The 22,794-nt window shown below is 52.8% G+C and overlaps 2 protein-coding genes across 3 annotated transcripts; one reads left to right on the forward strand and one right to left on the reverse strand.

The window, feature by feature from the left end:
* Positions 1-1,090: 1,090 nt before the first annotated feature.
* MATN4 (matrilin 4) lies at positions 1,091-14,663 on the reverse strand. Of its 2 annotated transcripts, none has more exons than XM_037742995.1 (11): positions 14,174-14,663; positions 11,557-11,630; positions 10,274-10,843; positions 9,440-9,562; positions 8,325-8,447; positions 8,106-8,228; positions 7,891-8,013; positions 5,529-5,942; positions 5,277-5,429; positions 1,537-1,644; positions 1,091-1,454 (listed from the first exon to the last, which is right to left on the reverse strand). In XM_037742995.1, exons 2-11 carry the CDS (start codon positions 11,624-11,626, stop codon positions 1,396-1,398), a joined length of 1,866 nt encoding a protein of 621 aa, XP_037598923.1. In that variant the 5' UTR covers positions 11,627-11,630; positions 14,174-14,663; the 3' UTR covers positions 1,091-1,395. The 2 variants fall into 2 exon arrangements, with proteins under 2 accessions (XP_037598923.1, XP_017396698.1); XM_017541209.2 differs by having other exon boundaries at positions 11,557-11,660.
* RBPJL (recombination signal binding protein for immunoglobulin kappa J region like) lies at positions 14,087-22,538 on the forward strand. The gene is made up of 11 exons (XM_037742976.1): positions 14,087-14,250; positions 15,578-15,703; positions 16,836-16,906; positions 17,088-17,203; positions 17,471-17,645; positions 18,796-18,933; positions 19,366-19,475; positions 19,744-19,896; positions 21,574-21,729; positions 21,854-21,957; positions 22,065-22,538. The coding sequence occupies exons 1-11, from the start codon at positions 14,087-14,089 to the stop codon at positions 22,336-22,338; spliced, it is 1,587 nt and encodes a 528-aa protein (XP_037598904.1). The 3' UTR covers positions 22,339-22,538.
* The last annotated feature ends 256 nt before the right edge of the window (positions 22,539-22,794 follow it).

Consider the following 22,794-nt stretch of genomic DNA (forward strand, 5'->3'; position numbering starts at 1 on the left):
AACTTATTAGGGCAGCCATAGGAAATATCCTGGTTCAGTTTCTTACTGGTTATGTTACTGTTGGAAACTTAACCTTTCTGTGCCTCAGTTTCCTCATCTGTAAAATGGGGATGATAAAAGCAAGACGGTTTTTTATTCATAAGATGGTTGCAAGGATAAAATGAAAATCAGTTACAATAATGCTCAACACTAAATATGTTAGCTACTTAACATATTTAACAGCATGCAGAAGAGTGGTGGCAATCACCTGCAAATCAGTTATAGTAATGCTCAACACTAAATATGTTAGCTATTACTATAAGAATAGTTAACAGCTACCATTAATTGAGGGCCTGACAGGTACCAGGCACAGTGTCACATGCCTTAGAAGAATGTCCTTGATTCTCCCGATCACCCTTGAGGGTAAGAATTCCAGTCTCTACTTTGCAGATAAGGAAATAAACACAAAATAACTTTCCCCAAATCACTCTAGGAAGCATTTTAAACTTCGTGGTTTCTTGCATGCACCTGGAAAATGGTACTGGTTTGTGTTCTTTGCTGATAGAAGTGTTTTCGGCGGGGCTGGGATAGTGACAGAAGGAAGGCCCCAGGCTGGGTAGACAGGGGTCCTGGCTGATACCTCCTCCTCTTCCCACCTAGTGCAGGAGGGAGTTAAAATCGGGCAAAGCTCATTTATCCACTCCCACTCCATCCATTTAGGGTTCAATTACTGCCTCTCGGTTTCCCACCAATGCCACCCCCACACCGCACCCCTCACCAGCGCTCGGCCCTAGCAGCTTTTGAGCCAGAATTGGGGGCACCATGGGACAGGCCTGGCCGGAGAGCAAAGCGTTCAATCCGCTGGGGAATGGGGTGGCGCAGACTTGCTCAGACCCCAAGGATTCCTGTTGAACCCCCTCCCTTCCCGCAGCCTGCATAAGGAGCTATCTGTTCTCCGCTGAACAAACAAGCAGGGGAAAGCGGCGCCCTAGCGCCCGACCCCCGCACAATGCGCCTTTCTCCAAGGAGACGCTGCCCGGGCGCCGGCAAAGCGTGCTCCGTCTGGCTTCCCCTCCAGCTGGCGGTGCAGCAAGATCCAAAAACGGACCCGGTGGAAATCAGATTTTTTTTTTTAAGAAAAAGAAAACAAACAAATCCAACAAAGAACTGAGAGCAGCACGCGGCAAGGGCGTGCCGGTCTGGCACGTGCCCCTTCCCCCACCACCCGCTATCCCCGTGACCCCCGCAGTCCGCCTTCTGGTCCCGGCGAGGCCAGCTCAGCGCAACGCGGGAAGCCCGCCAGCGCCTCCGCCCGGACAGCCCAATCCCGACTGGCCCAGGTTCTGCCTGGCCCCGGCGCCCCGATGGCGCGCAGCGGGCAAGGTCCGTGGGGCCGCGCCCCAGCCCGAGTGGCCCTCACTTCTGGTTGGCCAGATGGTTCTCCAGATCCTCCAGGCGCGCGGTCAGCTGGGCCAGTGAGCGGTTAAGGAAGCCGCTGGGGTTCGCCGCGGTCCCTTCACTTTCCCTCCAGCCCGGGCCACCAGCCCCAAAGGATATGGTTCCGCGTCAGGTTCTCGAGCGCCCCCAGCGTGCGGCCCTGGAACTCCACGAGGCTTTCGCATTCACAGGGGCTCCGAAGCTCTGTCCCGGCGCTGATGCCCTCCTCTGCAAGCAGGGCACAGAGGGGCAGGAGGATGAGAAATTACGCTAGCCTTGGCCTTCTGATTTCCTTGCACTGGGCCTGTGGTTGAGTATATGGGCTTTGGATTCAGAGACACCTGGGCTGAGTCCCAAGCTAAGTAGCTGTGAAATACTGAGAAACTCACTAACCTTTCTAAGCTCGGTTTTCTCATCTATAAAATGGATATAATGAAAGAAGGTATGCATTAGTGGCTTCGAGGATTCGGTCACCTGTGTATGTGTGCGTGTGTGTGCGCATGTGCACAACTTACAAGAGTGTTTCTCAAACCTTATGGCTCTTTGGAATCATCAGGAGAGCTTGTTAACATATAGATTCTGATTCAGAATGGAGAAGGAGTTCAGAAGTTACATTTCTAATAAGATCCCAAATGATGATGGTGCTTCTGGTCTGTGGACCCCACTTTGAGTAGCACTCTCCAAATAAAGTTGTATGCAATGATGGAAGTGTTCTGTACCTGCCCCATCCGAAGCAGCAGCCACAAGCCACATGTGGCTGTTTAACGCTTGAAATGTGACTGGTGCCACTAAAGGTCTAAAATTTATTTTATTTCAATCCATTTTAATTAAATAGGTACCTGTAATAGCCACTGCCTACCTTTTTGAAAAAGCACAGATCTAGAACACTGCCTGCTTCAAGTAAATACTTTACAGCAGGGGTCCCCAACCCCCAGGCCATGGACCATTACCAGCACATCACATGGACCGGTACCAGCCCATGGCCTGTTAAAAACTGAGCCACACAGCAGGAGGTGAGCAGCCAGCAGGCAAGGGAGCTTCACCTGTATTTCCAGCTGCTCCCCATCGCTCCCATTACAGGAGCTCCTCTCCTGTCAGACCCATGGCATTGTTAGATTCTCATGGGAGCACAAACCCTATTGTAAACTCTGCATGGGAGGGATCTAGGTTGCTGGCTTATTATGAAAATCTAATGCCTGATGATCTGTCACTGTCTCCCATCACCCACAGATGGGACCATCTAACTACAGGAAAGCAAGCTGAGGGCTCCCACTGATTATACATTATGGTGAACTGTATAATTATTTCATTGTATATTACAATGTAATAATAGAAATAAAGTGCACCATAAATGTAACATGCTTGAATCATCCTGAAGCCATCCTCCCCACCACCATCATGGAAAAATTGTCTTCCACAAAACCAGTCCCTGGTGCCAAAAAGGTTGTGTACCACTGCTTTATAGTGTATTTCAACTAGACCAGTGATTCTCAAAGTGTGGTCCTTGAACCAGCAGCATCAGCATCATGTAGGAATTTATCAGAAATGCAAATTATCAGACACTGCCCCAAACATACTGAATCAGAAAATCTGGAGTTGACGCCCAGCAATTTGTGTTTTTAAAGGTCCTTCAGGTGATTCTGATGTACCCTAATGTTTAGAAACCACTAATCCTGATCCAACTCTATCGCCCTATACATCTCAACATCTTGAGGGTTGAGCAGGAGACCTTATAATTAAAATTGGCACATGTTTTTTCTTAGCAGCACATAAAATAATGGTGAATCTTAAAGTGAATGGTATCTTAGATTCACTAAATTTCTATAAGCATGTGCCATTGTTAAGATTACAGGAAGGCCGGGCGAGGTGGTTCATGCCTGTAATCCCAGCACTTTGGGAGGCCGAGGCAGGTGGATTATGAGATCAGGAGTTCAAGACCAGCCTGGCCAAGATGTTGAAACCCCGTCTCCACTAAAAATACAAAAAATTAGCCAAGTGTGGTGGTGGGCGCCTGTAATCCCAGCTACTCGGGAGGCTGAGACAGGAGAATCGCTTGAATCCAGGAGGCAGAGGTTGTAGTGAGCCAAGAGCATGCCACTGCACTCCAGCCTGGGCAACACAGCCAGACTCCATCTCAAATATATATATATATATATATATATATATATATATATATATATATGACAGGGAATGACTTAAAAAAATGCTACAACAAAAGTACCTTAGGAATACAAAGGAAAAGGATTACAAGTAGTGAAATAATAAGCCCAATGCCTGTCCTTTAGCCTTCAACAACACTGCTGTAATAATTTAAAAGTTGTCTCTTCATCTTGGTCTTGTATGTACTATTAACAAACTGCTGTAAGTCTTGTTATTGACAACAGTCCAGCAAAGATCCCTAATTTTACAGATGGAGAAACCAAGGGTTGGAGACAGGAGACAGTGATACTACCATTTGGTAAAGAGCCTTGACCACAGAGCCCAGACTTCTCTCAGAACTCCAAAGCTAGAGGTAAACTTGGGCAGCCAATGCCTCCTCTGTTACAGAAAAGAAAAGTTAAGGTAAGGGTGGGGGTAAGTGACTTGTCCAAAGTCACACTTCGGGGCATGTAAGAGTCAGCACAGGAAGAGCCCTGAAAGAGCAGCTAATTCAGGGACTCCACAATAATTAAAATTAGCTGGGGGCGGGGGGGTGAAGAGAGTGTGTGTGTGTGTGTGTGTGTGTGTGTGTGTGTGTGTGTGTTTGTATATGTATATACACATGTATATACATATACTTTTTTGGGACAAGGTCTCACTCTGTCACCAGGCTGGAGTGCAGTGGTACAATCTCAGGTCACTGCAACCTCCACCTCCCAGGTTCAAGCAATTTTCCTGCCTCAGTGCCCACCACCATGCCCGGCTAATTTTTGTATTTTTTGGTGAAGACAGGGTTTCACGATGTTGCCCAGGATGGTCTTGAACTCCTGATCTCAAGTGATCCACCCACCTTGGTCTCTCAGAGTGCTGGGATTACAGGCATGAGCCACTGCACCTGCCCCCACAACATATACTTAAAAAAAAAAAAAAAAAAAAAAAAAACAGATTCTCCAGATCCAGGTCAGCCCTACTTAATCTGCTTTCTGGAGCTGGAGCCTGATAAACTGGAAGAAGAGTCACATCGTAAGCCTGGGTTAGTGTCTAAAGACCCTAGGGTACAAGTTACCCTGGAGACATTCCCTATATCACCTAGAGCACAATACACACAATTCAGGAGCCCCCTTCTCCTCCACAGGTAGAGTTAGTCTTTTTCCTCAGCTGAGCACCAGATGATGAAGCAAAAGGATTGCACTTATGAGCTGCATTGCTCCCCTGACCAAAACAAAACAAAACAAAATGAAAAACAAACAGTCCTGCCTGTACTTAAAGTATACTCAGTCCTGCCACTTTGACAAGTTCATAAGGTTGGATTCTAACAAGTACAGGGGATGTATGCTGTGACTCCACTTACAAATGCTGTCTGGTGTGCCTTCAAAAAAAATTTTCCCAAATTATTCTGAACCTCCTCTGATTTGGGGGATGGGTAGCTTAGTCTAGGGTTTCTTAGACTTTAATATGCTTACAAATCACCTGAGAATCTTGTCGAGGTGCAAATTCTGATTTATTCAGTCTGGAGAGCACCAGAAATGTTTCAGTTCTAAGAAGCTACTGGGTCACCGCCCTGCAGCTGGCCTGCGGACCACATTTGGAGGTGCAAAACTCTGTCTAGTGAGCCCAACCTCTGGCTATGACTACAAAGAGGGTAGGGGGTGACTAGGAAGGGGAGCTATCAGAGGGCGGGCAATGAGAGAAAGGAAGAGCCCCGAGAGAGGTGCTCTTACCTGGGCAGATGCTGCCTTTGAGGTTCTCCAGCAGGTGCGTCATGGTGCCAAAGTCCGGGGCATAGGACACGTGCAGCTCTGCTGGCTCCGAGGCGATCTCGCGCAGCTCCGCCTCCACCGCCTTGCCCACGCCCACGGCGTACATGACGATGCCTACAGGGCCGGGGACTCAGAGGGTGCCCCAGGCCTCGGAAAAGCTGCCTCCCCCCGTCTGACCCAAGCCCAGCCTATTGTGTCCCATGCCAAGCCCACCTTCCTCCTTGGCACGCGCTGCCCACACCGAGATGTCATCCTGGGAGCGGCCGTCAGTGAAGACCAGACCAACGCGAGGCACGTTGAGGGCACGGGGCCGTGCACCCTGTGCCTCGGAGAAGCTGTGCTCCACCATGTGCCGCAGCGCCAGCCCTGTCATGGTGCCGCGCTCCATGTACTCCACGGCCAGGACCGCCTGCTTCACCTCGGCTGCGGTGCCGTAGCGGCCCAGAGGGAACTCGGTGCGCACGCGGCTCGAGAACTGCACCAGCCCCACACGCGTGCCCTCGGGGGACACATCCAGGAAGTCCACAATCTGGTTCACGAAGCGCTTCACCAGCTCGAAGTTTTGTGGACGCACGCTCTTGGAGCCGTCAATCAGCAGAACAAGGTCCACGTGACCTTCCCGGCACCCTGCACCGCCAGAAGAACTTGAATTGAGGGACCAGATTCTTGACTGGCAGCAGCTGTCTATCCATCTAGTCATTCATTTGCAAACATTTGTTACATAACAGACAAAATTTCCTGAGTCTTTGCTGTGCCGGGCAGTGTAGTAATTATCGCCATCATCACAACCACCACCACCACCATCATCATCATTGCCCTTGACATTTATTCAGTGCTTAGAACAAACCAGACACTGCTAAAAGCATCTTTTTAACAACAATCATAATAATGACCACGATAACTACCATTTATTGATCATCTACTATGTATCAGGCACACTTCTAACACTGTACCAATATTAACAATAATAATAACAAAAACATTATTCACCGACAGCTTACCATATGGCAGGTACTGGGTGACGGGCTTATACATATTCTCAATCCTCCCAATAAGCTTGAGTATTGTCCCCATTTTCTATAACCTGAGGTTCTGATGGATAAAATGATTGCCCCAGATTTCACAGTTAGTACTGAGCGAAGACATGAAGCCAGGCCCGTCTGACTCCAAAACCCATGTTCCTGAATCACTCTACAATGCTGCCTTCCCTATTCTGAGCCAGGGAATTTGCTAGGACCAAAGAGGGCTCAACAAGAATTAAAACATAATCCTGATCGATGAAGACAGGACAGAGCAGGTCAGACATGGCACATGCTCTGGTCAAGGAAAGTGCTAGAAGAGAAGAGCATGTGGCCAGGCACAGTGGCTCATGCCTGTAATCCCAGCACTTTGGGAGGCTGAGGGAAGTGGATCACCTAAGGTCGGGAGTTGGAGACCAGCCTGACCAATATGAAGAAACCCCATCTCTACTAAATATACAAAATTAGTTAGGAGTGGTGGTGCATGCCTGTAATCCCAGCTACTTCGGAGGCTGAGGCAAGAGAATCTCTTGAACCTGGGAGGCAGAGGTTGCAGTGAGCCCAGATTGCGCCATTGCACTCCAGCCTGGGCAACAAGGGTGAAACTACGTCTCAAAAAAAAGAGAGAGAGAGAGAGAGAAGAGCATGCAGCAAGAAGATTGGTGTGTGTGTGTGTGTGTGTGTGTGTGTGCAGCATGGGGAGGTGTTGATAGTTGTGTCATCTAAGAATCAGAAAGCAGGCTCTCATTAGACACATATCTGCTAGCACCTTGGTCTTGGACTCCCCAGCCTCCAGAACTGTGAAAAATAAATGTTGTTTAAGCCACCCAGTCTATGGTACTTTGGTATAGCAGCCTGAATAAACTAAGACAGTCTTGAAAGATAGTAGGAGTTTGCCAAGGCAGTCAGGGACAGTCTAGAAGATGGGATGTAGCAAGTACAGAGGCATGCAGAGCTCCAGACACACTCAGGGAGGGGCAGGTCAGTAAGACTGAAATGTTCAAGTGTGGCAGGAGACGGGCTGATGGAGTTGGCTGAAGCTAAGGCAGCAGTTCCAAAATTTTTATCACAGCCCACAGCAAAAACAATAATAAGGAGAATACATATAGAACTAAAGTTTCAAGAATAATATAACTATTTCTACAGGCAGTAAACTCTATGTTGTCTTCCATTCTTTATTTTTTTTTTTTAATGTTGGTTGTAACCCAGTAAATTGATTTCATTATCCATTAATGTGGTTTTGCTCACCATTTGAAACATTTAGGGCAAAGTCATTTGATCTTTCTTCTGTAGGCATTGGTGAGCCACAGAAGGCTTATGTGCAAAGGAGGAGTGCGATCAAATATATATTTTTTAAATTAACATTGGCAGCCGAGTAGAGGGTTGAGGGGAAAGAGATGGAGGCAGGGAATGGTATCCCCTCCAATGTCACCCCCACACTACACACACACATTCATACCACAGCCTAGGGGCCACAGCAAGGGCAAAGTCAAGGACACTCAGAATGTGGGCAATGGGGCAGAAGCAGACAGAACACCCTCCCACCCATCACTCACTGCTGCAGCTCTTGCCATCTGCCTGAAGTTGCCGCCCCTCAGGGCACAGGCAGCGGAAGGAGAGGCCCTTGCTCACACATTGGAACTCACAGCCATGGTCCACGCCATTGCAAAGGTCCCGGACTTAAAGGAGAGACAGGGAAGGATGAGTCAGGATGAATCCCACAAGCTAAGATCTCTTATCCCTCCCACAAATGTAGGAAAGCCCTCCTTACCCTGACAGCTCCTCCCATCGGGCTGCAAGTCGTGGCCCTCCCTGCAGTGGCACCGTGGTCCACCAAGGGTGCTAACACACTCATGCTGACAGCTATGGTTCCCAAAGCTGCAGTAGTCAATGGCTGGCCGGAGGGAAGAAACAGCAAGGTGTCACCTCTGACTGGAGCCCTCGGAGGCCACAGTCCTGGGTGTGGCAGGAGGGCGGGGTTGTTGCTCACCCCTGCAGCTCCTCTGGTCTTGCTGGAGGACAAAGCCAACTTGGCAGCGACAGAAATAGGAGCCCGGGGAATTGACGCAGTGGTGCTCACATCCATGGGTCCCTTCAGCACACAGATCAATGGCTGGGGAAGAGATGAGGTCAGTCCATGCCCAGGGCTGCCCTTCTCAGCTCTGGTAGCACAACTGCCTGAAGAAATTTCTTTTCTTTTTTAATCAAAATCAGGTGGAATAAGAAATTTTTAAGAACACCTATGCCTGGGCTGCAACCCCAACAATCCTGACCTACTTAGTCAGGGCCTGTCCTGTCCTCAAGATGCTCTCTGACTTACAGAGAACAGATTTGGCCACTTTACCTGTCTGAGCCTCCATTTTACTATTTGCAAAATGGGAATATAATGGAAGAGAGTGATTGCTATTTACAGCTTCCTTCTGTGGAAGATGGGAACTATTGCCCTCCTGTTGAGCATCTTGATGGTCTGGATATGCAAAGATGGCCAAGAGTTGGACTGAAGAGAGGATAATTACCCTGTATAAAAAAGTGAGAATTGGCAGGGCAGCGTGGCTTATGCCTGTAATCTCAGCACTTTGGGAAGCCAAGATGGGCAGATCACTTGAGGTCAGGAGTTCAAGACCAGCCTGGCCAACATGGCAAAACCCCATCTCTACTAAAAATACAAAACTTAGCTAGGCATAGTGGTGGGTGCCTGTAATCACAGCTACTAGGGAGGCTGAGGCTCAAGAATTGCTTGAACCCAGGAGGCAGAGGTTGCAGTGAGCCAAGATCGCAGCATTGCACTCAACCTGGGCAACAGAGCGAGACTCTGTCTCAAACAAAACAAAAAGACAGAAACAAGTTTGGGAGGTGGTTTGGAGCCAGATAGGAGACTAGCCTGAAAACAGGGAGAAAGAGGAGCAGAAAGCATGCTGAACTGTGGGCTCCCACCAGGGACTTGTGTGACCCCGGGCAATACCTTTCTTTCTTAGGCCTGTAAAGTGATAGAGGTGTGCTTTTACTGCCAAAGGCCCTTCCAAACTCATTGGTCTGATGTTGGGGCAATGGGGAGCCAAAGAAGGTTCAGGGGCAGTGAGATTGCAGGGCAGGGGTAGCTCTCACCCAGACAGCTCTTGTTATCTGCTGCTAGCTTGTAGCCCTGGTAGCAGGCGCAGTGGAACGTGCCCGGGGCGTTGACACACTGGTGCTGACAGCCATGTCTCCCTTCAGCACACCAGTCCTTCCCTGAGTACACACAGGACTAGACTCAGTAGTGAACAGATAGGCAGAAGCCTCCAACAAGAGAGAGCTGGGTGGGGATAGGATCAGAGGCAGGCATCACCCTCAAATGGCTTTCAGAGGGAAATAACTCATCTGAGAGGGGTGTACCAGGTAGGAGGGCTTAGGGAAAGAATAAGTCTTGAGGCCTGCGAGTAGGCTCAGAAGAGGGGGCACCCAGTTAGACTTGTCAGTGGGATAGAACAGGACTCCACAGGGGCAGGAGTGGGTAGGGAGGTGGAGAGGTGCTAAATCAAGGTGGGCGGAATAAACTCAAAACGTGGCTAGAACAGATCTTGCAGCATTTGTGGGAGGAGCTAAGATGATAATGGGAGGAGCCATCCCCATGAGGGAAGGCCGTGACCCTTTGGAGCAGCCGATCGCTGTCAGCTTTGAGAATCACTGGTTCCTTGTGTACAGCGGTTTGATGTTGGAGTTTGACATTAAGCCTGTGGTAAGCTGTGGCGGGCAGGGCAAGAAACTGTAGGTTGCTCCTTGTTGATGGATCCTGAGCAGAAGTGGTCACAGCTGAAAACTGAAACAGTCTGCGGTAGGTCCGAGCAACTCTACCTGGAAAGCGCGGGGCCACCCCGAGGGATGGGATTTACTGTGGTGGGAAAGGAATTCAAGCATTTGGATTGAGAGTTGGAGCCTTGCTCCAGCACTCTCCTAACTCACCACACAGCCGGCCCTGGAACTGTAGGCCGAACTCCTGGATGAGGTCGAAGGACTCTACGAGGAAGACGTGCTCGTCCAGCGGGGGCGATGCCATGGCGCGCAAGGAGCCCACGTCCGCGCGCTGCACCCCCACCGCGTAAATTTCAATGCCACGGGCGCGCGCCTGAGCCGCCACCTCGGCCACGCGGTCCTGAGGCCGCCCGTCCGTTACGATGACAGCGACGCGCGGCACACGCTCCTCCGGCGGGCGCGCACCCTCGGCCACGCTGAAGGCCACGTTCATGGCGTACTGGATTGCCAGTCCTGTCATGGTGCCTTGCGCCAGCGGCACCAGGTCGCGGATGGCTCGCTCCATGTCCTCGCTGCGCGAGAAGGCGCCGAGAGGGAAGACACTCTGCACTTGACTCGAGTACTGGATAACACCAACGCGCGTGGCGTTGGGACCCACGTTCAGGCCGCGGACAAGGCCCACGAGGAACTGCCGCATGGTCTCGAACTCGAAAGGGCGCACGCTGCGGGAGCTGTCAATCACGAACACCAGATCCAGGGGCCCAGTGTGACACCTGGGACCTGCTGGGAGATCAGGGAAGATTCTCCTAGGTCAGCAAAACCTCACCTCCGAGGAGATTCCCCCAGGGAAACTCAAGGAGAAATGCCGCAATTCCGGCCTAACAGCGCCCAGCACAGCAAAGGCAGATTAGATAGATGCACTCACCCGGCATGTGCCTGGCACCTGGCCTAGGAGATTGCACAAATTCCCTCATCTCACAGCCCTGAGGGCTATTCCGAGAAGGTATTACCCATTGATGAGGGGGGCAAGGAAGCGTCACAAACTCAAAGCCTGCAGGGATCAGGCAGGCAACATGGATGAATTGGTTGGGTTAGGACGGCGGATCCAAACAGTCTGAGTCACTCTTAAATTGGGCAGGCAGCTCCAACCAAATGCCGCCATGCACCTGCAAATTGGATGTTAGCAGATCCCTGGCTTTTTCAAGAGAAGTACCAAACAGGGATTTTTATGTAAAATTTCCTGGGTTTTCCATGTTTTCGAATAATTTTTCCAAATTAAACATCCCATGGGCAGGTCTGCATGTGCCCCAAACTAAGCTACATTCTACAGATGAAGAAACTGAGGCCCAGAGAGGTGACGAGGGGAACTTAAACCCAGTCACTTATGTTCCAAAGCCCTTGCTTCCCTCTCCCCAGCAGGAGGAGCTGGCTGCAGAGGGAGGACCTGACTCGGCTCCCCTCCTTCCGCTGGTGAGGGCTGGGCCCCAGCTCACCTGCAGACTGGAGCTGGGTTTCCCAGGGCTGAAGAAGGAGCAGCAACACAGGCCAGCAAAGGCCTCTCATGGTGCTTAGGAACAGAGAATGGAAGTGTCAAAGCCTGGATGGAGGAAGGAAAATAGAAAAGCAACAGTATTTACAGATCTCTTATTCTGGGTGATAGGGACTTGGAGAGGAAGAGAGTTGTGGGTTTATTTAATTACTAATTTCTCTATTTTTGTGTATTTTTGAAATGATTCAGAATTTAAAATTTTTTTTATCACAGTGGGATTACTGGGAAACACAAGGTTTTTTTGTTTGTTTGTTTTTTGTTTTAATGGAGTCTTGCTCTATCGCCCAGTCTGGAATGCAGTGGCATGATCTCTGCTCACTGCAACCTCTGCCTCCAAGGTTCAAGCAATTCTCCTGCCTCAGCCTCCGGAGTAGCTGGGACTGCATGCTTCTGTCACCATGCCCAGCTAATTTTTGTACTTTTAGTAGAAACAGGTTTTGCCATGTTGGCCAGGCTGGTCTCAAACTCCCGACCTGAGGTGATCCTCCCACCTCAGCATAAGCCACCGCACTTAGCGCACAAGAGCTTCTTTGTGAAACTGCAGAACAGTAAATAAGAATAGATACATAGACACAAATATACAAAATTTAAACAGGAAAAAAAAAGGCCTTTCTTAAATGTCAGGCACAGTGTTAAATGCTCTTCTCGCTTTGTGGTATTCAATCCTCTCTGCAATTGTAAGACTAAGGCTGTGATTGTCCCCATCATATAGATGAGGAAACTGAGGCTCAGAAAAGTTAATTGCTGTTGCCTACAGTCATTCGGCCAGAAAGTGGCTGCAGCAGGAGAATCCCACGCCTGCTGGTTTCTGTGAGCCAGCCCGCGCATTGGGTGCCTCTCCTGCCAGGCGAATCTCTGCAGACAGAAGCCCTTCCCCACCTCGGCCCACTCCCTTACGCACACAAGAAGCTTCTGTGTGGCTGACTTCGCAACTCGCCAACTCCCCTATAGCCCTCCACACACACAAAGAGATAGATACGCACTGCCCAGCCGTAGGCGGCGGGGAGGGCTGAGCGTGGTGGCGCGGCAGCCAGCGGAACAAAACCCACCGCGCAGGAGAACGCGCGGCTTGGCGCCTGTTTCCCGTCTGCTCTCAGGAGCGACCGCCAGGGGGCGCCCGAGATGGCAGGGGGCGTGGGAAGCCCACATCTGCCCAGCAGGTGCGCCCACCCCGAGCAAACAGCGGGCCGGGGCCCAGGGCCTTGGAGATAAGACCTGGACAGGATATATCCCGCACAAGAACTGGGGAGCAGGAGTGTGCAGGGTTCCAGCGACAGCAGCACTGGACTCGCCCAGAGGGCGGGTGAGCGGCTGGGGCCCGGTGGAGCCGCCATGGACCCTGCAGGGGCAGCAGGTGAGCTCACCCTCCCGCAGCCCCGGAGACGCCCCTTGAGAACTACGAAGGACCCCCCACTGTACAGATAGGAAAACTAAGGCCCAAGAAGGCAGCCCACCGAGCTGCAAAAACAGGATTAGAACCTAGGGTTCCTGGTTCCCCTTCTTCTTTTTGAGGCCCCCGGCGCCTAGAAGTCACTAAACCGCTTTTCCTTCCAGTTTCCACCCTACCCTGGCGCCCCATGCTGAAGCTGTGTTAGCCATTTTTCTGTTGCTGTTTCTTGGCAGAGAGGGCCAGCCGCCCCTAACCCAACCGCAGCCCCGCCCCCACCCCCAATTCTGTGAATGCGCCTATTCTGAGCGAGGCCTGTGCCTGCTTCTCACTCCAGGCGGCCTTCTTGTCCGGATTCTTCTCCCCTTTCCCCTCCCAGGCCTGGTAGAACAGAAATCCCTTTGGCAGAGGCGGTCGTGGGAGGGTGACTAAGCTGGATGTGGCAGCGTTGGTGGAGGTGGGAGGGCAGGGAACCCTTCCCTAACTTGGGCCACGGCAAGGCCACCATCCCTAGGCAGCATGAGGGTTAAGGCATGAGGGGCCTTTGCCACCCGCCATCCTTTCCCACTCAGAGACACCTCTGGGTCCCCAAATCTTGGTTAAGGTTCCCCTCATCCTGTTCCTGGTCTGAGCCAACATCTCACCTGGCACCCTGCCTCCACCCCGGGAATCCTAGAAAGTCAAAATAGCGACTGCCCAAAGTTCATCACCTTTCCAAGCCCCTCATTCTACAAAGAAAGAAACTAGGTCCAGAGAGGGTGGTGTCTTGCTGAAGGGCACACAGCGATGTCATGGCAGGGTTGACACTGGAACCCAGGATTCCTCTGCAGAGCTCATCCTTGTGTTAAAAGAAAGATTCAGAGATGCCCTGAGGTGGGATTGAGTGAGAGAACCAGGAATGGATGAGAGGCCTGTAAATCATTTCTCAAATGTCCCTTAGGGACATTTCAGGGGGTTCCTGGAGAGATGGATGAGAGTAGAAAATGGATGACCCTATTTTGATGGCCTTGCTGGTTGGGGCTTGATTTCAAAAGGACCCTGCAGAAGTGGGGAAGGGTACTGCATGTCAGACAGGGCACCATAGGCCATGCCTCTGCTAAAATGCAGTCGCCTGATCTGGCTTGACACCTACTCCCCGGCAGACCCCGCAGTGCCTCCCAACCCTTTGACTCACCTGAGTCTGCGGGACAGATCAGAGATGCAGCTGCAGAGCGAAGCCGACAGGCGGAGCCACCCGGGCACTTGGACCAGGTAATGGCGTGGCAGCCTGCCCTAGGTGGGGACTGCCAGGCAGCTGGAGCACGCAGAGGCGGCGGCCGCATTTAACCCAGGGCTGGCGGGTGGGGAGGGGAAGCGCAGGCTGCAACCCCTCCCACTGGCAGGGAGGGATTCCTCCCTTCCTCCTGAGGGGGGGCAAACTCAGCACCCCCTGCTCCTACCACTCTTGGAGCTGCAGAGGGGGCTAGCTGCGGGCCAGGCTGGAATTCCGCTACAGCGGGAGACAGGAGACTGGGGCAGCCACACTCCGTAGCCGGAATGCGTTGGAAGCTTAGGAGGCACTTCCTCGAGGAGAGCCCCAAGGGGTGGAGCGGTCCTGGCTGTGGTTGCTGACTGCCTGGCCTGGCTTTGAAGGGTGCGGTCCTACACTGTCCCCTCCAGGAGTGAGGAGAGACTGGGTCCTGCCAAGAGGATAAAGGGCTCAGAAGGACAGCCTCAGTGTCCGCGTCTCTCCTTGGGCCTCAACCTGCTAACCCCCCACATCTCTCCCCACCGCCACTCCTCTACTCGCCCCCTGCAATTGCTGTGGCACACCCACCCACGCCGATCCAGACCCCCAGGCTGGGAAGCCACCAGGCCTCTAGGCTGTAACCTGGCTCACTCCGCAGGACCCATGTTCTCTGTCTTGACTCCTGTAATCAAGGGAAGGAAAGCCCACACAGCGACAGGCCACTTCTCATGGGAGAAAGGGAGGAATATGGCTTTGGCCCCAGAAAGGCTCAGATTCCCCCATGCCACCCCACATCCTGGGGATGAGGTTTTGGGCCCCTTCCTATTTGCAGGCAGGAGGCTAGAGAGCACTCCCAGGCCAGGAGCCCAGCAAAGGCTCCCCCTTCCCCCCACCCCTCACCCCCACATCCTGCTTCCCTAGGGTGGGGAAGCTTCATCTCTACCAATGCCATCAACCCTAAAATACTCTTCTCCATCCCACGGCCAGTATAAGTGTGGGCTTTGTGTCATAGCCACGTGTCCCCATGGCCCTGGGCTCCAATGGGCAAGACCCCAGACCTGCAGAGTGGAGCCTGGGTGGTCCCCTGTGCTCTGTTCAGGCCTCATTGAGCACCTCACAGCCTAAATATTTAGCCTACAGTTTGCAGCCTAGTCTCCTCCTTACCTAACGCTCTCTTTTCCTGACCCCATGGGGGCAGAGTGTAGAGAAGCCCCACCCTTCCCCACTCACTCTAACCGCCTGCCCGCTTCATTTTGCTCAACCTGAGTGACTGGACCCTGTGCCACCCTGACCCTTGGCTGTCCCTCCTGCAGCCTGTCGACCTGCCTGCCCCCTCCCCCCACCCTGCAGGTCATCCCCAGAGCACGCCACCATTCTGCGGGGAGGCGTGCGCAGGTGCCTGCAGCAACAGTGCGAACAGACTGTGCGGATCCTGCACGCCAAGGTGGCCCAGAAATCCTATGGAAATGAGAAGCGGTAGGTGCCTCGGTGGCCCCTCTCAGGTCTCTGCAGCTGTCGGCCCTATGCACCCCTGCATCCACCCACTGGGGCCTCCTTTGGACCCAGAGGAGGCCTCAGGACTGAGATCTCAGCTATTGGTCAACCAAGGGCATTGTCCCTCAGCCACCATTAGCCCCCACTTTGGTCTATAGTCCCACACCAGGAGATTCCCTGTGAATCTGCTGTCTCCATTCGTTCACTCATTCTCCCATTTATTCACTTATTCGTTCATTCAACAACTACTTACTGAATGTTTTTCATGTATGCACCAGGCTCTATGGGCACTGCTGGGCACTGCTGGACACTGAGCATGCAGCTGAACAAGACAGAGAGAGCCCCTGCTCTGTAGTCCACACTCTCACTCAAGTGTGGAAGAGACAGACAGTAAACTCCCCACAAATCAGTAAACAAGATACTTGCAGATTATGATGTGCACTAGAAGGAAAACTGAACAAGGCCATTTGACGGAAACTGAAGGCAGAGGGTACATTAGCTAGAAAGGCCAAGGAGGTCGAGAGACATTTTGGGAGGTAACATCAGAACTGAAACGTGAATGTTAAAATGGAACCAGACTGGAGAAAATCCGGGGAAAGCATGCTGCAATGAGAAAAAACAGAAGGGCGGGGCGCAGCGAATCACGCCTGTAATCCCAGCACTTTGGGAAGCAGAGGCGTCAGATCACCTGAAGTCAGGAGTTCGAGACCAGCCTGGTCAGCATGGTGAAACTCCCTCTCTACCACAAATACAAAATTAGCCGGGCGTGGTGGTGGGTGCCTGTAATCCCAGCTACTCGGAAGGCCGAGGCAGGAGAATCGCTTGAATCCGGGAGGCGGAGATTGCAGTGAGCCGAGATCGCGCCATTGCACTCCAGCCTGGGCAACAAGAGCAAAACTCCGGGAAAAAATAAAATAAAATAAAATAAAATAAAATAAAATAAAATAAAATAATAAGGTTTGGATATGAATGGGGTTTACAGTCATGAAAAAGCGTGGGGTAGAGCAGGAGGAGGAAACGAAGGTTCTGCTGGGTTTACGCTACTACCTGCCGTGCTCACAGGAGAGCCAAGTGAACATGTATGCACGAATCCAACGCTCACTTATCTCCGCAGGTTCTTCTGCCCCCCGCCCTGTGTCTACCTCTCGGGGCCCGGCTGGAGGGTGAAGCCGGGGCAGGACCAAGGTGAGGGCGAACTCAAGGGCTGCCGGCCGCCTGCTCGGTCGGGAGGATCCCAAGGTTGGGCCCGGGAGAGGGGCGGTTCGCAGGCACTGTCTCCCCGCGCCCTCTGGTGGCGAGCGCTAAGCTTGCCTGGCACCTGCGTCCTTCCCGGGTCCTTCCAGAGCCAGTTCGCGTCCCTTTCCAGCTCACCAGGCGGGAGAGACCGGGCCGACGGTCTGTGGTTACATGGGACTGGACAGCGCGTCCGGCAGCGCCGCGGAGACGCAGAAGCTGAATTTCGAGCAGCAGCCGGACTCCAGAGTGAGAGCGCACGGGAAGGGGTCCGATTCCTTCTCCCATCCTTGCCTCTCCTGGGAAAGGAGGGCTCCTTTACTCCCCCCCCAAAGCCAAGAGATCGGTGGGGAGACCGGGAGGCCGGGGTCCCGCGTTAAGGCCGAGCCTGAGAGCGTGGGTGGTGGAGCGTCTGGTCACCTCCGACGGGGCGGACGTCCGATATCTGGAAGAGGCTGTTTTCATCCGACGGCGGAGGGCTGGGATGACACGACCCTGTCCCCGCGAGCCCCTTAGGAATTCGGCTGCGCCAAGACCCTGTACGTCTCAGATGCAGACAAGAGGAAGCACTTTCGGCTGGTTCTGAGGCTGGTGCTGCGCGGGGGCCTGGAGCTGGGCACCTTCCACAGCCGCCTCATCAAGGTCATCTCCAAGCCCTCGCAGAAGAAGCAGTCGCTGAAAAACACCGACCGTGAGCAGGGCGGGGCCTGACCGCGGGCCTGGGCGGGGTGGTGCAACCAAGCCCCGAGAGGCTAAATTGGGGCGCGGAGGTGGGGGTAGGCTGGGCTGTAGGGGTGGGGTCAGAGTGGAAAAGGTGGAGCCGGAGCTGAGAGAGGAAGGGGTCTGGATGTTTATGGCCCAGGCCTGGGGACGAGAAGAGCGGGAGGATGAAAAGCAGAGAGGAAAGGGACGGACACCAAACTCCCGGGTGGGAGTTGGGGTCCCAAAGCAGACAAAAGTTGAACTAGGCAGGAGCTGAGCTAGGCAGGCAGGGATTGAACAAGGGACAGACTAAAAGTTACATAGGCGGGGCACGGTGGCTCATGCTTGTAACCCTAACACTTTAGGAGGCCGAGCTTGGGGGAATCACTTGAGCCTAGGAGTTCAAGACCAGCCTGGGCAACATGGTGAAACCTCGTTTTTTATAAGAAAGAAGGAAAGAGGGAGGGAGGGAGGGAAGGAAAGAAGGGAGGGAAGGAGGGAGGGAGGGAGGGAGGGAGGGAGGGAGGGAGGGAGGAAGGAAGGAAGGAAGGAAGGAAGGAAGGAAGGAAGGAAAAGAAACAGCTGGGCATGATGACCTACGCCTGCAGTCCCAGCTAGGTGGAGAGCTGAGATCAGAGGATTGCTTGAGCCCAGGAGGTCGAGGCTACAGTGAGCTGTGATAGCACCACTGCAGTCCAGCCTGGGCGAGAGGGTGAGGTGCTGTCTCAAAAAGAAAAGGGTGTTTTAATTTTGTTTCTTGAACTGAAAGATATCCAGGCAGCGAAAGGAGCAGACAAATGTTCTGAAGCAGGACTGTCGCCGGTACTACAGTCTTCATGCTTTGGGGCCTTACTCTCCAGCCCGGCCCCTGTGTGCCACATTCTCTGCATGGATCTCAGGAGACTCCTCCAGGCGTGAACTGTGAACTGTGAATGCCCAGTGTGTCTAGGCCGTGGGCATATTAGCCAGGCTGGCACAGGAGACAGAGAATTGGAAATTAATCTGGAAAGTCCAAGGGACCAAGTCAGGCCAGGGCAATGCACTGGCTGCACCCCTAACCCTAACCCTAACGCTGACCCTAACCCTGACCCTAACCCTGACCCTAACCCTAACCCTGACCCTCACCCTTGCCCTCACAGTGTGCATATCCTCCGGCTCAAAGGTCTCCCTCTTCAACCGCCTGCGATCCCAGACGGTCTCTACACGCTACCTCTCTGTGCAGGATGGGGCCTTTGTGGCCAGTGCGCGACAGTGGGCTGCCTTCACGCTCCACCTGGGTAATGACATCTGCAGCCCCTGGGGCTGGGCGCTTCCCATGCACTAGCTTATTAACCTTCACCATGACTCCTTAAGGAAGGTCAACTCTGCCCCATGTGATTAAGGCTCAGAAACACAAAAAGACTTGTCCACAGTCCCCATGAGCTGGTGACTGATACAAGCTATTCTGACTCCATTATCCATGCCCTTTCCCCTCATATCAACTAAGCTGCCTGCCCCTACCTCTGTCCCCAGGGTGGACATTTGTGAGGATGGCCTCAAATGACCCCTCCAGAATTAGACCCTTCAGTCTTAGCTGCTCCCCTGAGTACCACCCCTTCCCGCAAGGCTCATGTGTGATGTGAGGAAGAGCCAGAGACAAGAAGACAGAGTTTAAAGCAGAAGCTTCGGGGCCCCTGAAAACCTTGCCCCTTCCTTTGTTTGACCCCCAGCTGATGGGCACTCTTCCCCAGGAGACTTCCCACCGCGAGAGGGCTACGTTCGCTACGGCTCCCTGGTGCAGCTCGTCTGCACAGTCACCGGGATCACATTACCCCCCATGGTACAGGAAGGGAGGGCATGCCTGGACGGGTCCCCTGAGATCCATGCAGAGAATGTGGCACACGTGGGCTGGGCTGGAGAGTGAGGCCCCAAAGCATGAAGACACCTGTTCTCACTCAGCCTTTTGTGGGACCAGACAGAAGTCATAGGGCAGGGAGAATCCACTAGTGCCCGTGTGGCTATTGGAGTAGCAGAGAGCTGGCTGGGAGGGCAGCCTCTGGACGCCTGGGCAGCTTGCCATCACTCTTCCTACCACCCTTCCACTGCAGATCATCCGTAAAGTAGCCAAGCAGTGTGCACTCTTAGATGTGGATGAGCCCATCTCCCAGCTGCACAAGTGTGCATTCCAGTTTCCAGGCAGTCCCCCAGGAGGGGGAGGTACCTACTTATGCCTTGCCACAGAGAAGGTGGTACAATTTCAGGTAAGAAGCAGAGAATACCAGCACCAAGTGTCCTGGAAAGTGAGAATACAGAGAACCACAGAATGTAAGGTCATCATCATGGTCATGATTGCTACTTCCTGAGCAGTACTGCCTCCTATGGAACATTGAAATCATAGACTCCCAGGACAGAATCATAGGATGTAGAAAAATAGTAGTAAGTCATAGTGTGAAGCAATATTCCTTCCTAAAGAATTTTAGAGTCATATAATATTGGGACTCTAGCCAAGTGTGGTTGGCTCACGCCTGTAATCTCAGCACTTTGGAAGGCTGAGGTGGGCGGATCACCTGAGGTCAGGAGTTCAAGATTAGACTGCCCAACATGGTGAAACCCTGTCTCTACTAAAAGTACCAAAATTAGCTGGGCGTGGTTGCAGGTGCCTGTAATCTCAGCTACTCAGGAGGCTGAGGCAGGAGAATGGCTTGAACCTGGGAGGCGGAGGTTGCAGTGAGCCGAGATCACTCCATTGCACTTCATCTGCGGCAATAAGAGTGAGACTGCATCTCTCTCTCTCTCTATATATATATATATATATATGTAGATAGATAGATAGATATAAAATTGTAGAATGTAAATAAAAATCATAGGTAATAGCAGAGAATTATTGAGCAAAGACTATTCAAAGCATAGATAAAAGACACAGAATGTAGGGAATTATAGAATGTGGAAAATAATAATTATCATTAAGCAGTATTACTCCCAAAAGAATATTATCATAGAATGTTAGGAGATAGAATAATATGTGAAAAATAGCTAGTATTATTCCTTCCCAAAGAATATTCCTTCCCAAAGGAACAATATTCCTTCCCAAAGAATATTAAAATTGTAGATTATTAGAGCATAGAATTGCGCAATGTTAAAAAAAATTTAAAAAGCCACACAGAATTCTAGGATCCCAAGAAAAAAGATCCTTAGAAATCAGCTAGCCCAAGCTGGGCTTAATGGCTCATGCCTGTAGTCCCAACACTTTAGGAGGCTGAGGCAGGAGGATCACTTGAGGTCAGCAGTTTGAGACCAGCCTGGTCAACATGACAAGACCCCATCTCTACTAAAAATACGAAAATTAGCTGGGTGTCATGGCACACACCTGTAATCCCAGCTACTCAGAAGACTGAGGCAGGAGAATCACATGAACCCAAAAGGCAGAGAGTGCAGCAAGCTGAGATTGTGCCAATGTACTCCAGCCTGGGAGACAGAGAGAAAGAGACAGAGAGAGAGAGGAAGGAAGGAGGGAAGGAGAGAGGGAGGGAAGGAGGGGAAAGAAGGAGGAAGGAAGGAAGGAAGGAAAGAGGGAAAGGAGGGAAGGAACAAGGGAGGGAGGGAGGGAGGAAAAGAGAAAAAAGAAATAAAGAGAGAAGGAAGAAAGGAAGGAAGGAGAGAGGGAGGGAGGAAGGGAGGAGGGCTGGGAGAGAGGGAAAGAAAGAAGGAAAGAAGGAAGGAAGGGAAGGAGGGAGGGGAAAGAAATCAGCTAGCCCAACGAGCTTACTTAACTCTGAGAGAACTTAAGGGCACTGTCCAAGCTGAAGGGACAAGTAAACGCCAGAGCCTGGGATTGGTATCCAGTTGGCCTAATGCAGAAGCCGACGCGCCATGCTGGCTCCCCACGCTGGTGGCCACCATGAGAAGCTTCTGCCTGGTCCCCTCGGGTCTCCTCCCAGGCCTCTCCCTGCCCCAAGGAGGCGAACAGGGCTCTGCTGAACGACAGCTCTTGCTGGACCATCATCGGCACCGAGGCGGTGGAATTCTCCTTCAGCACCAGCCTGGCGTGTACGCGGGAGCCGGTCACTCCGGTGCCCCTCATCAGCACCCTCGAGGTGAAGCTGCGCTAGGGGCGTTGGGCGGGGGGGTACCTTCCTGCGCTGGGTGCCAGTGGGAGGAGGGCAGCAGGTTCCCGCCCTGCTCCGTTCTTTCACCTCACCTGGTCCCACCCTCCCCCAGCTGAGCGGCGGGGGCGACGTGGCCACGCTGGAGCTCCACGGAGACAACTTCCACGCGGGGCTCAAGGTGTGGTTTGGGGACGTGGAAGCAGAAACCATGTACAGGTACGGAGTGGGGAGGCAGCAACCTTGGACCCCCGGGAGCGTTGGCGGGGTGCGGCGCACGCGTCAGCCGAGTCGCCGCAGCCCTCACCCTGGTGCCCCACCCCTAGGAGCCCGCGGTCCCTGGTGTGCGTGGTGCCGGACGTGGCGGCCTTCGGTAGCGATTGGCGCTGGCTGCGCGCTCCCATCACAGTGCCCGTGAGCCTGGTGCGCGCCGACGGGCTCTTCTACCCTAGTGCCTTCTCCTTCACCTACACCCCGGAATACAGCGCGCGGCCGGGTCCCCCCGGCACCCCCGAGCCCGCCACCGGCGCCGACGCGCTCCTGGAGAGCATCCACCAGGAGTTCACGCGCACCAACTTCCACCTCTTCATTCAGACTTAGGCGCGCCCAGGCGCCCTGGCTTCCCATCGCGGAGGGCTGCGCCCACGCCAGGCGCAGGGATGTGCTTCTGGGTCCTAGGCCCTGCTTCCTTACCCCTTTGCTGCAGAAGGGCAGCTGAAGGCTCACCCTAGAAACTGCGCCTGGTGGCTCTTACCCGGGTCACTCCCTCGTCCTTACACATTCAGGAAGACACAACCTGAGTGGCACGGTCTTGGTATCCATCGTGTGTGGCTCTTCCTGTCTTCATCCCTTCGCGCTCTATCTCTAAACCTCTCTCTCTCCCTTGCCCCATAGTAACTTCATCTATAGATCTATTTGTGTGGTCCTGTCACTCTGTCCTTTTCTCTCTCCAGCTCCCTCTCTGATCATGTGACACATGTGCTCCCACTGTGCCTTCTGTCATGAGAAGAAGTGTCCTGAGGCCTCACCAGAAGCAGACGCTATACCTTACACACA

Source organism: Cebus imitator, unplaced genomic scaffold (genome assembly GCF_001604975.1).
Source record: "Cebus imitator isolate Cc_AM_T3 unplaced genomic scaffold, Cebus_imitator-1.0 Scaffold132, whole genome shotgun sequence".
Taxonomy (NCBI): Eukaryota; Metazoa; Chordata; class Mammalia; order Primates; family Cebidae; genus Cebus; species Cebus imitator.

What these genes read in the sequence shown, in the direction of transcription:
- RBPJL (XM_037742976.1), top strand. Translation starts at nt 14,087, where the DNA reads ATGCCTCTGCTAAAATGCAGTCGCCTGATCTGGCTTGACACCTACTCC. An exon ending in TCCTATGGAAATGAGAAGCG is followed by an intron (nt 15,704 to 16,835) that starts GTAGGTGCCTCG and finishes TTATCTCCGCAG; the next exon opens with GTTCTTCTGCCCCCCGCCCT. An exon ending in CCCTCATCAGCACCCTCGAG is followed by an intron (nt 21,730 to 21,853) that starts GTGAAGCTGCGC and finishes ACCCTCCCCCAG; the next exon opens with CTGAGCGGCGGGGGCGACGT.
- MATN4 (XM_037742995.1), bottom strand. Translation starts at nt 11,626, where the DNA reads ATGAGAGGCCTTTGCTGGCCTGTGTTGCTGCTCCTTCTTCAGCCCTGG. An exon ending in GTTCCAGGGCCGGCTGTGTG is followed by an intron (nt 9,563 to 10,273) that starts GTGAGTTAGGAG and finishes GTGTGTACTCAG; the next exon opens with GGAAGGACTGGTGTGCTGAA. An exon ending in AGACCAGAGGAGCTGCAGGG is followed by an intron (nt 8,229 to 8,324) that starts GTGAGCAACAAC and finishes CCCTCCGGCCAG; the next exon opens with CCATTGACTACTGCAGCTTT.